Raw genomic sequence first — 14,268 nt, 5'->3', positions numbered from 1 at the left:
CTGGGTGTTGTGGGACTGGCTGCAGAGCTTGAGCCCAAGGTCTGCTCAGGACACCAGCCCAGAGAGACCAGAAGGAACCTGAGCCACTGTCCTTGCAGAGTTCCTGTGTGCGTGGTTCTGCTGGTCCCAGTTATTCCAGATGTTGGGACAGATGTTCGGTCCTCCTCACCTCTGATCTTGGGCCTGTCAGAGTGCCTTGGAGTGGAGCTTCCTGTGGGTATTGTGAGACTGGCTGCAGAGCTTGCACCCAAGGTCTGCTCAGGACACCAGCCTTATTTTTATTTTTTTTTTTTATGATCAAAATCTCACTATCTTGTCCAAGCTGGCTTCAAATTCAAGATCCTCCTGCCTCCGTTCCCCAGGCTTGCACCCATGTATGACCCAACTTCAACTATTATTTAATTAGACATTATGAGATGTATTCATGGGCTGTACAATAATTATCACACATCAATACCACTTTGATTTGGTGATCCCAGAGTACTTAGTTTATTTGTAGGTTCATTTCTCTATATCTTAGTATTCAGAGAAATATCTAAATAAGTCGTTTGTGTTTAAAGAATGAGAATACCATTTCCAGTCTCCTACAGCCTGTTTCCATCTAGATGTGTACAAGGTCAGGGTAGCGATGGCCTTTAGTGCTGGGACAGCTTCAGCTTGCTCTAGCTTTCAGACAGACTAGGCACTTCTCTCACTAGTCTTAAACTCCTGCTCTGGTGAGCTTTTCTGGGGTGTGAGATCTGGTCCCCTAATGCTGCATCTGACTCTGGAATAGTGGAATCATACACAATTCTTCCAGTCAGCTAATCTTGGCTGTTTCTAGGGAGCACCTTGCCAAGTTTGCATTTTGACATTTCAAGTTTTTTTTTTTCCCTTCCTTGAACTCCATCCCATGAAAATGTGTACTGCCTTCATGGTGCGCAGCAGATGTGAATTTACTAGACATTGTCACAATTCTGTTCTCCCCGTGTCCTGTGTACATCTAAGCGTCTTTTGGGACAGCTCAGCTCTCTGCAATTCCTGTCCTTGGAGCCTGTAGAATCTTTGCAATTCGACACCTTGAGTAGCTTGTCTAATGTTTTGGCTTGGGAGCTTGGAGCTCTTGCCAGATGTTACTCCAGAGGGAAGCAGTGATTTGAGTAGATGTTCAGCATCCTGGGAGGTGTAGGTTGTGGAAGTCACTGTTCTGTGTGTGCATGGACATCTGCGAGTATGTGTTTTACCATAGAAAGTCGCCCTATTTTTGGACTCCCACATTTACACTCTGAGCTTCCTGTCACTCTGGGATAGAACCTAATCCCCCTTCCCCCACTGAGTAGGATTTCTTTTGGTAGGCAAACAAATTTTCAGGTTCCACCTGTGTTTTCTAACTTCTTTGGGTCTGTTTTGGGGATGTCTGCACAAGCTGCTGCCTACCCAGGTGTGGGTTTGTTCTCTGTGCCACAGTTACACTGTTTTTCTTATCCTTCACAATGAGTGAGTGGGAGGAGCACCCTTCTCAACCTCTGCTTTGCTGGGGAGAGAACTAATCAAGTCCTTGAATGCCTTGAAGAGACAATGGTCTTTCGCCAGCAGAAATGATTTGTAACTAAAGTCTCTTGACTGTTACAGCTATTCCTACAATCCATCCATCTTGTCATGGAGGGTATGTGCTCATCATCAGGGAGGTTATTTCAAATATTGTCTCCTTTCTAACACTTGGGAAATTTAATATACAGTACTTAGTTCGTGTGTATTTTGCATTGATTTTTCTTTTTCCTGTTGTCAAATTGAAATATTTAAAAATATTTTAACTCCCAGCACTAGGGAGGCAGAGGCAGGCAGATTTCTGAGTTCAAGGCCAGCCTGGTCTTCAGAGTGAGTTTCAGGACAGCCAGGGCTACTCGGAGAAACCCTGTCTCAAAAAACCAAAAAAAAAAAAAAAAAAAAAAAAAAAAAAAAAAAAAAAAAAAAAAATTTAAAAGTCTGATATTATGTAGTAGCCTTCCTAATGGCATTAGTTAAACATTTTTGTTCCTCCTCCTCTCTGCCCTCCTCCATGCCCCACCCTTTTGTGGTCTTCTAGTCCCAGCCTCCTTCCCACTTCATGTTCTAGTACCTTCCCTGTCTTCAACACCTGTTTTTGTTTAGAATTTCTGAAGTATTGTGTCTAATAGCATAGGTTAAAAGGGTGGCTTAAAAAGCTAAATTTTGATTAAGTTTTGGTTTACATACTAAGAAATGGATAACATTATGACATTTTCATTGATAAGCTTCGCTCTTATTGATCCCCTTACATACACACACACACACACACACACACACACACACACACACACACTCATAGCTAGTCCCTCTCATGCTCCCCTAGTCTCCTGCTCTGTTTCCATGACGTGGGTGTTCTTAACCTTCAGACATGTTCTCCTCTCTCATCATTCCTTTCTTGTTCTTTTTAATGTCTTGTGATGACTAAATGAAAGCCATACAATACAGTAATCAAGCCGTCTGAAAGAGCCAACAATTTTCATGGGAATTATGAAAGAGCAGGGTTCTGGCCTCTGGTCAAAGGTCCACTCCCATGTCTGACTTGTGGCCCACACTGGGCCTGCAGCTAAGAGATGTGCTGAATGGAAGGTGGATCCAGTAACAGGCTGCTAAATGTGTTTCTGGACTTTGATGTTCTGTTGATGTCTTCCCAGAAACCCCCTGTTTCACGTCAAAAGTCACAGAAGAATAGTGTTTTACCCATATAGCCTCAACAAGAAAGTTTTCATATTTGAGGTGGTTGCTTTTAAAATTTGGCAAAGTGCCATTCCTTCTAAGTTACGTCATGCTCTCCAAGAATACCAGCTGTCACTAGAGTGGAACATCACAGCACCACGTTTAGATTAAAAGAAGGAGGCCATGGGCCAAGCCATCTTTACTCATATGAAATTTACCTTGTACGTGTATAAACAGAGTGAGGCAGATATGCCCAAGAGGCTTCTGGGTAGGCTCCTCGGCTCTTGTGACATCATTTACTATGACCTCAGCAGGTTGTGTTGTTAGATACACTCTTAAGAACTTAAGCAGGTGTTTTCCATCCAGTCAGTTAGAATGCAAGCTTTGCCAGGTGACCAGCCCTGGGGACATGTGGACATCATCTTTCTCATACTTGGTTCTGCTAAGCTCATGTTTGGATGGGGTGATTGAAGGTATTTAGAACAGCCTGACCACAGGGATGTCCAGTGAATGATCTGACGTCTCCTGAACGCTCCCGTTTATAAGTAGGAGAGGACGTGAACAGTAGAAGCTTTCGTAGCTTGCCTCATATTTGAAACTCATTTAATTTGAGTGTTAAAGAAATAGAATTAATTTTATGAGCTTCAAACACATTTAAGTCTTGTAACCTAGAATGGTCTCTTTAAGAGTTTTTGATAACTCTTTTCCCTCAGGGCTAAGTTTCTTCATTCCTAGAGCAGTGTAAGATCAACTATTAGAAAAATGTTAGCCTCATTTGAACACCAAAATAGAGGTACGTTTTTTTAAAACTTGGAGGTGGAGATATTTGTCAAGGGTCTTGGGGTCATTTTTCATGAAAAGTAATACACACAATGAGAATGTTTGGCCTTTACAGTGTGTTTCCTAACTTCCTGTTCCTGATCGTGCTCACTGACACAAGAGGAGGAAGTCACCCCCTGCCCAAGTGTGTTCACACGGGTGGGTATGCGGTGGGCCCAGCACCAGCTGCCCTATAGCAACAGCCTTTATAGACTACTCCTGCCCCTTGTCAGTAAAAGGCAATTGAGCATAAGCGGAAGGGACTATTTCTGGATCCCCAGCTCTGTTTTGCTCATCTGTATGGCTTTCCTCATGCTAGTGCTCTACAGAATTAGTCACTGTAGTTTTGTGATGAGTTTTGAAATGGGGAAAGTCCCCCAGCATTTTCGTCTTTCAGGATTGCATTGGTTGTTTAGGCTCCTTGTGTTTTATGTGCATCCTGGGGTCGGTTTATCGAATTCCATTTTGTGAAAAGGCTCCAGGGTTTTTGTTTGTTTTGTAGGAGTTTCCCTGGAACTGTATGCCAGTTTATCAATTTGAGGAGTAGTTCTTCCTTTTTTTTTTTTTTTTTTTTTTTTTTTTTTAATTCTCTCACACAATACATCCCTACTACAACCTCTCCTCCCAGTTTTCCCCTGCCTCCTGAGGAGTATTTCTACCTTTACAACATTGTCTTAAATCTACAGCCATGAGATGCCTTCACCTGTGTTTTGGTTGCCACTGAATTGTTTCCTAGTTCTTGGTTTACATGTGTCATGCTTCTTAAATTATTCCTAAGCATGCATTACTTTCCCACTGAAGTGGATTTGTGATTGGAATCTATTGCACATCATTCACATATAGACATGCAATTGATTCTCTGTATTCACTTCTTACCCCCAGCCGCACCATGTCTATCTTTAGCTCTTTGTAGCCTGTAACATGAGGGAGGAGTGGGTATTGTGCTATGACTTAGAACACTTGCTCTTCTTTCTGCAGGAATGGTAGTTCTCAGGTACATCAATGAAGCCATCGATGAAGGGAACCCTCGGAAGACTTTAGATACCTTGCTGCTGCCCACTGCTAATATCAGAGATGTGGACCCAGTCTGTGCCCAGCACTACCAGGATGTTTTGTTCCATACAAAATCCCAGAAACTCAGGGTAGGTTTTAGTTATGTTTCTTGAGTTACGTTTAGAAGAGGAAAGACGTTTGATCTATTTTTCATAAATTTCATGAGTTTCTTATATCAGTGAATGACAATGAGACTAGGTTGCTTTCCTGATATCAAACAAAAAATCCAGATCCAAAGGGCATTGCTCCCCCACTGAAAACTCAGTTGTAGGAGAAATTTTATTCAGAGTACAGTTCCTTGGGCATTTCCTATATATTTCTGTTCCCATGCAGTGCCCAGCATCTGATGGGGGCAGGTGGAATGTGTTGCAGAGGGCACATGATGCAATTTGAAAGTTCTCTGTGTTTATGGTCAAGATGGTCAGGAACTTACTTATGCAGCCACTGTTTCTTATGGAGCAGAGGGAAAGCAGGAGGGAATAAGGATTGAGATATTGTACTCCAGAATCTTAAGAAAGGTTGCCATTGAGATAGAACAGGAGCCATGCCTGAAGAAGAAAGAAGAGGTGGTTGAGCAGATGGGTGAGGGGGTCAGCATGGTACAGGCAGTGCTCAGCTCTAGGCATGGGAGGGGACTCACCTGGAGTCCTCTTAAAGAGCAGAGATGTTATATTTACGTCTGGACTTATACTGAGGGGTTCTCAGGAAGACTTAATAGCCTTAGTAAGATACTGGGCTCAATGTTAAGGCTTGTAGGACCTAGCACTCGAGAGTGGAAGTGATGCCACCTAGTACAGTAGCCATCATTGTCCTCCATATCCTCAGGTACAAACCCAGCTGGAAGGAATAGAAGCTCCCTTTATACACTCCTTCAGAACCCAGGATCTGCCTCCTCTGGAGCAGGAGAAGCACTGTGGTTAGAGCACTGGTTAGAGATGCGGACTGAGCATCTCCTGTTTGGCAGCAGTAGCTAAGCATCTCTCATTTAATTCCTGTAACAGCCCTAGAATCATTTCCCCATCATCACGAGTTCTGAGATAATGAACTAGGAGTTAAATAACTGTGTCTGTGGCAGACAGTGAAATAACAGCATTGAGAGAGAAAGTTGCTTGCTTTGGAGACAGGCAGGCACCATTCAGATCCTGGCTCTGTGGCCTCAGCTGCCACATCTCCATATGCTTATTTTCACGTGCATAAAATGAGAATAATACCTGCCCTGTAATATTACAATGATAGCTAAGCCAGAATATGAAATGTATAAATAAATGTGCTTTTATATCTCAATATATTAATGGAATTGTAAATATATGCATGTGTGGGTTTTTAAGAGATTTATTTTTAATTATGTGGATATGTGTACATGAGTACAGGTATACTTGGAGTTCAGAGGTGTTAGATCCTTCTGGAATTGGAATAGCAGGTAGCTAGCTGTGTGCTGCCTGGTGTGGGTGCTGGGAACCCAACTCTTGTCCCAGGGAGACAAGGCTTATTACTGCTGAGTCGTCTCTCCAGCACTGTGTTACGATTCCTGTGTGCATGTGTGCAGCTATAGCATATACTGTGGATACCAACACCAAAACAGACAGCAAAATTAGAGCTAACATGACTCAAGCCTCCGATGGCTGCTTCCCCAACCCTCTTCTGAAAGGTGATTAGTCTGGGACCATGACTGTGTGCACTTGGCTGAGAAACATATATGATGGTGTGTTAAGACAAGTGGAAAGAGATGTCCCAAACAGCAAGGAGAAAAGACAAAAAAAAGGACCTAAATATTTTCCCTTGGGAATGCTGGAGAGCAGGTGCAGCAAACAAGTATACTAACCACCGGGGAAACCCCAGTCCAGCAAATGACCTAGTTTTTTTTATTTTTAAACTAACATACTTTAGCATACATAAAAATGGGATATACATGTTTGGGAGGGTGAGACATGCTCTTAAATGTTTGTGAAATATTTCTAAAGAAGAAACTTCTGGGAAGTGGACTTCAAGGGTGGGGTATATGGGAGATGTTGTTGAACCCATTTTTCCATTGATTAGATATTTAAAATTTCTAAACAACACATGTAGGGTTTCCACTGGTAAGTGTAAACTGTGTGTGCTTCACACTCCTAAGTGGCCTCGTTGGAAGTCCACAGAGATCTGTGACCCGAGGCAGGGCGTTCCGTCAGCACTGGCAGCCAGATTGCTTTTCTACTGTGCTTTCCCAGGGACTGCTCTTTACATATATCTTGCTCAGCTAAGCTTTAGCAAATAGTAGATGCAGCTTTATCTGAAAGAATGAGGCTGGGGCTCAGGGTGATACAGCCAGTAAACGGGAGGGTAAAGACGCTATCTTACAGTTCTAGCACTGTAACGAGACACCATGACCAAGGCAACTTAAAAGAAAGTATCTAATGTGGGACTCATGGTATCAGAGGGTGAGTCCATGACCATCGTGGTAGGGAACAAGGCAGCAAGCAGGTATGGTGCTGAAGCAGTAGCTGAGAGCTTATATTGGATCTGCACCTTACTTGCTTCTGCTGTAGGTAGGTTCAGGTCCTGTCTATGAGACTTTAGTGAAGCTACCATGTGTCTATACTTTTATTTTCACACATGAAAAGCAAAAATGTAAGTATGCCTATTGTAGCTGGGCATGGTAGCTCATGCCTTTAAACTCAGCACTCAGGGGGCAAAGGTGCATGGATCTCTGTGTTTGAGACCAGTCTAGTCTACAGAATGAGTCCAGGACAGCCAGAACTACATAAAAAGACTGGGTCTTAGATAGATAGATAGATAGATAGATAGATAGATAGATAGATAGATAGATAGATAGATAGATAGATAGATCCTTCTGGAATTGGAGTAGCAGGTAGCTAGCTGTGAGCTGCCTGGTGTGGGTGCTGGGAACCCAAGTCTTATCCCTGGGAGACAAGGCTTATAACTGCTGAGTCATCTCTCCAGCACTGTGTTATGATTCTTGTGTGTATATGTGTAGCTATAGCATATTCTGTGGATACCAACACCAAAACAGACAGCAAAATTAGAGCTAACATGATTCTAGATAGATAGATAGATAGATAGATAGATAGATAGATAGATAGATAGATAGACGTATACTTTTTTATTAGGTGTTTTCTTTATTTACATGTCATTCAATATCTCCTTTCCCAGGTTCCCCTCCGAAAAAAATAAAATAAAATAAACAAAAACAAAAACAAACCCCTGTTCCCTTCCCCCTCCCCCTCCTACTCCCCTTCCCCCTGCCCACCACCCCACCCTTTCCTGCTTACTGGCCCTGGCATTCCCCTACATTAGGGCATAGAACCTTCACAGGGCCAAGGGCCTCTTCTCCCATTGATGACCGACTTGGCCATCCTCTGCTATACATATGCTGCTGGAGCCATTAGTCCCACCATGTGTACTTTTTGGTTGGTGGTTTAGTCCCTGGGAGCTCTGAGGGTACTAGGTAGTTCATATTGTTGTTCGTCCTATGGGGCTGCAAACCCTTCAGCTCCTTGGGTCCTTTCTCTAACTCCTTCACTGGGGACCCTGTACTCAGTCCAATGGATGGCTGTGAGCCTCTACTTCTGTATTAGTAGGGTACTGTCAGAGCCTCTCAGGAGACAGCTCAGGCTCCTGTCAGCCAGCACTTGCTGGCATCCACAATAGTGTCTGGATTTGATGACTGAATATGGGAAGGATTCCTAGGTAGAACAGTCTCTGGATTGTCCTTCCTTCAGTCTTTGCTCCATAGTTAGTCTCTACAACTCCTTCCATGGGTATTTTGTTCCCCCTTTTATGAAGGAATGAAGTATCCATATTTTGGTCTTCCTTCTTGAGTTTCTTGTGGTTTGTAGATTGTACTTTGTGTATTCCAATCTTCTGGGCTAATATCCACTTATCAGTGAGTGCATACCATGTATATTCTTTTGTGATTGGGTTATCTCACTGTCTTAGTCAGGGTTTCTATTCCTGCACAAACATCATGACCAAGAAGCAAGTTGGGGAGGAAAGGGTTTATTTAGCTTACTTCCACATGGCTGTTCATCACCAAAGGAAGTCAGGACTGGAACTCAAGCAGGTCAGGAAGCAGGAGCTGATGCAGAGGCCATGGAGGGATGTTCTTTACTGGCTTGCTTCTCCAGGCTTGCTCAGCCTGCTCTCTTATAGAACCCAAGACTACCAGCCCAGGGATGGCACCACCCACAAGGGGCCCTACCTGCTTGATCACTAATTGAGAAAATGCCCCACAGCTGGATCTCATGGAGGCACTTCCCCAACTGAAGCTCCCTTCTCTGTAATAACTTCAGCCTGTGTCAAGTTGACACACAAAACCAGCCAGTACACTCATTCAGGATGATATTCTCCAGATCTATCCATTTCCCCAAGAATTTCATAAATTCACTGTTTTTAATAGCTGAGTAGTACTCCATTGTGTAGATGTACCACATTTTCTGTATCCATTCCTCTGTTGAGGGATATCTCGGTTGTTTCCAGTTTCTGGCTATTATGAATAAGGCTGCTATGAACATAGTGGAGCATGTGTCCTTATTACATGTTGGAGCATCTACTGGGTATATGCCCAGGAGTGGTATTGCTGGGTCCTCTGGTAGTACTATGTCCAATTTCCAGAAGAAGCGCCAAACTGATTTCTAGAGTGGTTGTACAAGCTTGCAATCCCATCAGCAATGAAGGAATGTTCCTCTTTCTCCACAACCTCTCCAGCATCTGCTGTCACCTGAATTTTTTCTCTTAGCCATTCTGACCGGAATGAGGTGGAATCTCAGGGTTGTTTAGATTTGCATTTCCCTGATGACCAAAGATGTAGAACATTTTTTTAGGTGCTTCTCAGCCATTCGGTATTCCTCAGTTGAGAATTCTTTGTTTGGCTCTGTACCCCATTTTTTAATGGGGTTATTTGGTTCTCTGGAGTCTAACTTCTGAAGTTCTTTGTATATATTGGATATTAGCCCTCTATTAGATATAGGATTGGTAAAGATCTTTTCCTAATTTGTTGGTTACCATTTTGTCCTATTGACAATGTCTTTTGCCTTACAGAAGCATTGCAGTTTTATGAGGTACCATTTGTCAATTTTTTATCTTAGAGCATAAACTAGTGGTGTTCTTTTCAGGACATTTTCCCCTGTGCCCATGTGCTTGAGGCTCTTCCCCACTTTCTTTTCTATTAGTTTCAGTGTATCTGGTTTTATGTGGAGGTCCTTGATCCACTTGGACTTGAGCTTTGTACATGGAGATAGAAATGGATTGATTTGCATTCCTCTACATGCTAACTGCCAGTTGAGCCAGCACCATTTGTTGAAAATGCTGTCTTTTTTCCACTGATTGGTTTTAGCTCCTTTGTCAAAGATCAAGTGGCCATAGGTTTGTGGGTTCATTTCTGGGTCTTCAATTCTATTCCAATGATCTACCTGCCTGTCACTGTACCTATACCATACAGTTTTTATCACAATTGCTCTGTAGTACAGCTTAAGGTCCGGGATGGTGATTCTATCAGAGGTTCCTTTATGGTTGAGAATAGTTTTGGCTATCCTGGGTTTTTTGTTATCCCAGATGAATTTGCAAATTGCTCTTTCTAAGTCTGTGAAGAATTGAGTTGGAATTTTGATGGGGATTTCATTGAAACTATAGATTGCTTTTGGCAAGATGGCCATTTTTACTATATTAATCCTGCCAATCCATGAGCATAGGAGATCTTTCCATCTTCTGAGATCTTCTTCAATTTCCTTCTTCAGAAACTTGGAGTTCCTGTCAAACAGATCTTTAACTTGCTTAGTTAGAGTCTCACCAAGGTATTTTATATTATTTGTGACTATTGTGAAGGGTGTTGTTTCCCTAATTTCTTCCTCAGTCTGTTTATCCTTCATGTAGAGGAAGGCCGTTGATTTGCTTGAGTTAATTTTATATCCAGCTACTATGAGTTAATTTTATATCCAGCTACTATGCTCTCTGGTAGAATTTTTGGGCTCACTTAAGTATACTATCATATCATCAGCAAATACTGATAACTTGACTTCTCCCTTTCCAATATGTATGCCTTTGGTCTCCTTTTGTTGTCTAATTGCTCTGGCTAGGACTTCAAGTACAATATTGAATAGGTAGGGAGAGAGTGGGCAGCCTTTTCTAGTCCCTGATTTTAGTGGGATTGCTTCAAGTTTCCCTCCATTTAGTTTGATGTTGGCTACTAGTTTGCTGTATATTGCTTTTACTATGTTTAAATATGGGCCTTATATTCTTGATCTTGCCAAGACTTTTATCATGAAAGGATGCTGGATTTTGTCAAATGCTTTCTCAGCATCTAATGAAATGATCATATGTTTTTTTTTTCTTTGAGTTTGTTTATATAGTGAATTATGTTGATGGATTTCCATATTTGAACCATCCCTGCATCCCTGGGATGAAGCCTACTTGATCATGATGGATGGTCGTTTTGATGTGTTCTTAGATTCAGTTTGCAAGAATTTTATTGAGTATTTTTGAATTGATATTCAAAGGGAAATTGGTCTGGAGTTTTCTTTCTTTGTTAGGTCTTTGTGTGGTTTAGGTATAAGAGTAATTGTGGCTTCATAGAATGAATTGGGTAGAGTACCTTCTGTTTCTATTTTGTGGAATAGTTTGAGGAGTATTGGTATTAGATCTTCTTTGAAGGTCTGATAAAACTCTGCACTAAACCCATCTGGTCCTGGGCTTTTTTTGGTTGGGAGACTATTAATGACTGTTTCTATTTCCTTAGCAGATATGGGACTGTTTAGATCATTGATCTGATCTTGATTTAACTTTGGTACCTGGTATCTGTCTAGAAATTTGTCCATTTCATCTATGTTTTGCAGTTTTGTTGAGTATAGGCTTTTGTAGTAGGATCTCATGATTTTTTGGATTTTCCCAGTGTCTGTTGTTATGTCTCCTTTATCATTTCTGATCTTGTTAATTAGGATACTGTCTCTGTGCCCTCTAGTTAGTCTGGCTAAGGGTTTATCTATTTTGTTGATTTTCTCAAAGAACCAGCTCCTGGTTTGGTTGATTCTTTGTATAGTCCTTTTTGTTTCTATTTGGTTGATTTCAGCCCTGAGTTTGATTATTTCCTGCCTTCGACTCCTCTTGGGTGCATTTGCTTCTTTTTGTTCTAGAGCTTTCAGGTGTGCTGTCAAATTGCTCGTGTATGCTCTCTCCAGTTTCTTTTTGGAGGCACTTAAAGCTATGAGTTTTCCTCTTAGGACTGCTTTCATTGTGTCCCATAAGTTTGGGTGTGTTTTGGCTTCATTTTCGTTAAACTCTAGAAGGTCTTTAATTTCTTTCTTTATTTCTTCCTTGACCAAGTTATCATTGAGTAGATTATTGTTACGCTTCCACATGTATGTGGGCATTCTATTGTTTATGTTGTTATTGAGAAACAGCTTTAGTCCATGGTGATCTGATAGGATGCAAGGAATTATTTCAATCTTCTTGTATCTGTTGAGGCCTGATTTGTGACCAATTATATGGTCAATTTTGGAGAAGGTACCACGAGGCACTGAGAAGAAGGTATATCCTTTTGTTTTAGGATAAAAAGTTCTATAGATATCTGTTAAATCCATCTGTTTCATAACTTCTGTTAGTCTCACTGTGTCTTTGTTTAGTTTCTGTTTCCATGATCTGTCCATTGCAGAGAGTGGGGTGTTGAAGTCTCCCACTATTATTGTGTGTGGTGTAATGTGTGCTTTGAGCTTTAGTAAAGTTTCCTTTATGAATATAGATGCCCTTGCATTTGGATCATAGAGGTTCAGAATTGAAAGTTCATCTTGGTAGATCATAACCTTGATGAGTATAAAGTATCTCTCCTTATCTTTTTTTGATCACTTTAGGTTGGAAGTCGATTTTATTCAATATTAGAATGGCTACTCCAGCTTTTTTCTTGGGACCATTGGCTTGGAAAATTGTTTTCCAGCCTTTTATTCTGAGGTGGTGTCTGTCTTTGTCACTGAGGTGGGTTTCCTGTATGCAACAAAATGTTGAGTCCTGTTTACATACCCAATCTGATAGTCTATGTCTTTTTATTGGGGAATTGAGTCCATTGATATTAATAGATATTAAGGAAAGATAATTGTTGCTGCCTGTTATTTTTGCTGTTAGAGTTAGAATTCTGTTCATTTGGCTATCTTGTTTTAGTTTTGTTGGAAGATTACTTTTTTGCTTTTTCTAGAATGTAGTTTCCCTCCTTGTGTTGAAGTTTTCTGTTTATTAACCCTTTGAAGGGCTGGATTTGTGGAAATATTTTGTGTAAATTTGGTTTTGTCATGGAATACTTTGTTTTCTCCATCTACGGTAATTGAGACTTTTGCTGGGTATAGTAGCCTGGGCTGGCATTTGTTTTCTCTTAGGGTCTGTATGACATAAACCCAGGATCTTCTGGCTTTCATAGTCTCTGGCGAGAAGTCTGGTGTAATTCTGATATGTCTGCCTTTATATATTACTTGTCCTTTTTCCCTCACTGCTTTTAATATTCTTTGTTTTGTGCATTTGGTGTTTTGACTATTATGTGGCAGGAGGAATTTCTTTTCTGGTCCAGTCTATTTGGAGTTCTTTAGGCTTCTTGTATGTTCATGGGCATCTTTCTTTAGGTTAGGGAAGTTTTCTTCTATAATTTTGTTGAAGATATTTACTGGCCCTTTAAGCTGGAGGTCTTCACTCTCTTCTATACCTATTATCCTTAGATTTGGTCTTCTCATTGTGTCCTGAATTTCCTGGATGTCTTGGGTTAGGAACCTTTTGCATTTTGTGTTTTCTTTGACTGATAAACATACAAATTTTAAAAAGAATACTTGTTATATAGTATTATAATAAGGGTCAAATAACCATATGTATTATATAATTGTATTATATGTTATGTAACTATATATAATATATAACTGTTTTATATTTTAATATATTAATGGCATTATGACTATGTGTGTGTATAATCATGTATGTGTGTGCATATGTGTGTGTGTGTGTGTGTGTGTGTGTGTGTGTAACTATAACATTTAGCATGAAGCCTACCTCAAAAACAAACAAAGCTCCTGCTTACCTATTGTTATTGGGGCTGCCTATGTTTGCATTGCATGTTGGGTGAAGCACAAGGTGTCCTCTGCCCACACATCTGGGTTCCTCTCTTTGAGCTGAGCCAACTGCACAAAGCCAAAGTTTTTCTGGCAGGAAGTGTGGGTCTCCTCCAGAATGTTCTGCCATCAGACTCTAGATCTGGGCTGAACGCACAGGATCCTTCTGACAATAAGAAGGTTCCTATTAAGAGCCCACATCTTGGCAGCAGTGTGTTGGGCAGGCAGCCTGTATACAGAAGCAGCACTGTTATTGCTGCTGTGGTAGCACACTGAACACAGATATGAGGACTCTAGGTGCAAGCTTAGGAATCAAACTCCTTTAGCCTAGGCATCGGGGATGAGAGCTGTATTGACCATTGCTGTCAAATTCAAACACTGCAAGTCAGAGGAGTAGGCCACGGGTGGTTAAATTGCTGTTCTTAAACAGTTTGGTTTAGAAGTTTACTCTTTGTTTGTTGAGCTAGGGATCAAACTTAGGACCTTACACCCAGTAGGCGCACGCCTTTCTCCTAAAGCTGTATCTCCAACCACAGGTTTTCTCAACCTGATATTTTTTTTTATTTTTATTTTTTTATTAGATATTTTCTTTATTTACATGTAAATTTCTCCATTCCCAGTTTCC

General features: G+C 41.1%; 1 protein-coding gene across 4 annotated transcripts in view; it reads left to right on the top strand.

Moving 5' to 3' along the window:
- The window catches only part of Iqgap2 (IQ motif containing GTPase activating protein 2), a 275,140-nt gene that overhangs the window by 177,519 nt on the left and 83,353 nt on the right, over window positions 1-14,268 (top strand). For 2 of the 4 annotated variants that reach the window (XM_031360159.1, XM_031360160.1), the window contains exon 13: window positions 4,498-4,661. In XM_031360159.1, coding sequence (XP_031216019.1) covers window positions 4,498-4,661 — 164 coding nt within the window. Of the gene's footprint in view, window positions 1-2,925; window positions 3,174-3,563; window positions 3,679-4,497; window positions 4,662-14,268 lie in introns of those variants that run through there. The other 2 variants (XM_031360161.1, XM_031360162.1) reach the window with 2 other exon arrangements.

Source organism: Mastomys coucha, unplaced genomic scaffold (assembly GCF_008632895.1).
Source record: "Mastomys coucha isolate ucsf_1 unplaced genomic scaffold, UCSF_Mcou_1 pScaffold8, whole genome shotgun sequence".
NCBI classification, from domain to species: Eukaryota; Metazoa; Chordata; class Mammalia; order Rodentia; family Muridae; genus Mastomys; species Mastomys coucha.
This window is presented reverse-complemented; position numbering and strand designations above follow the sequence as displayed.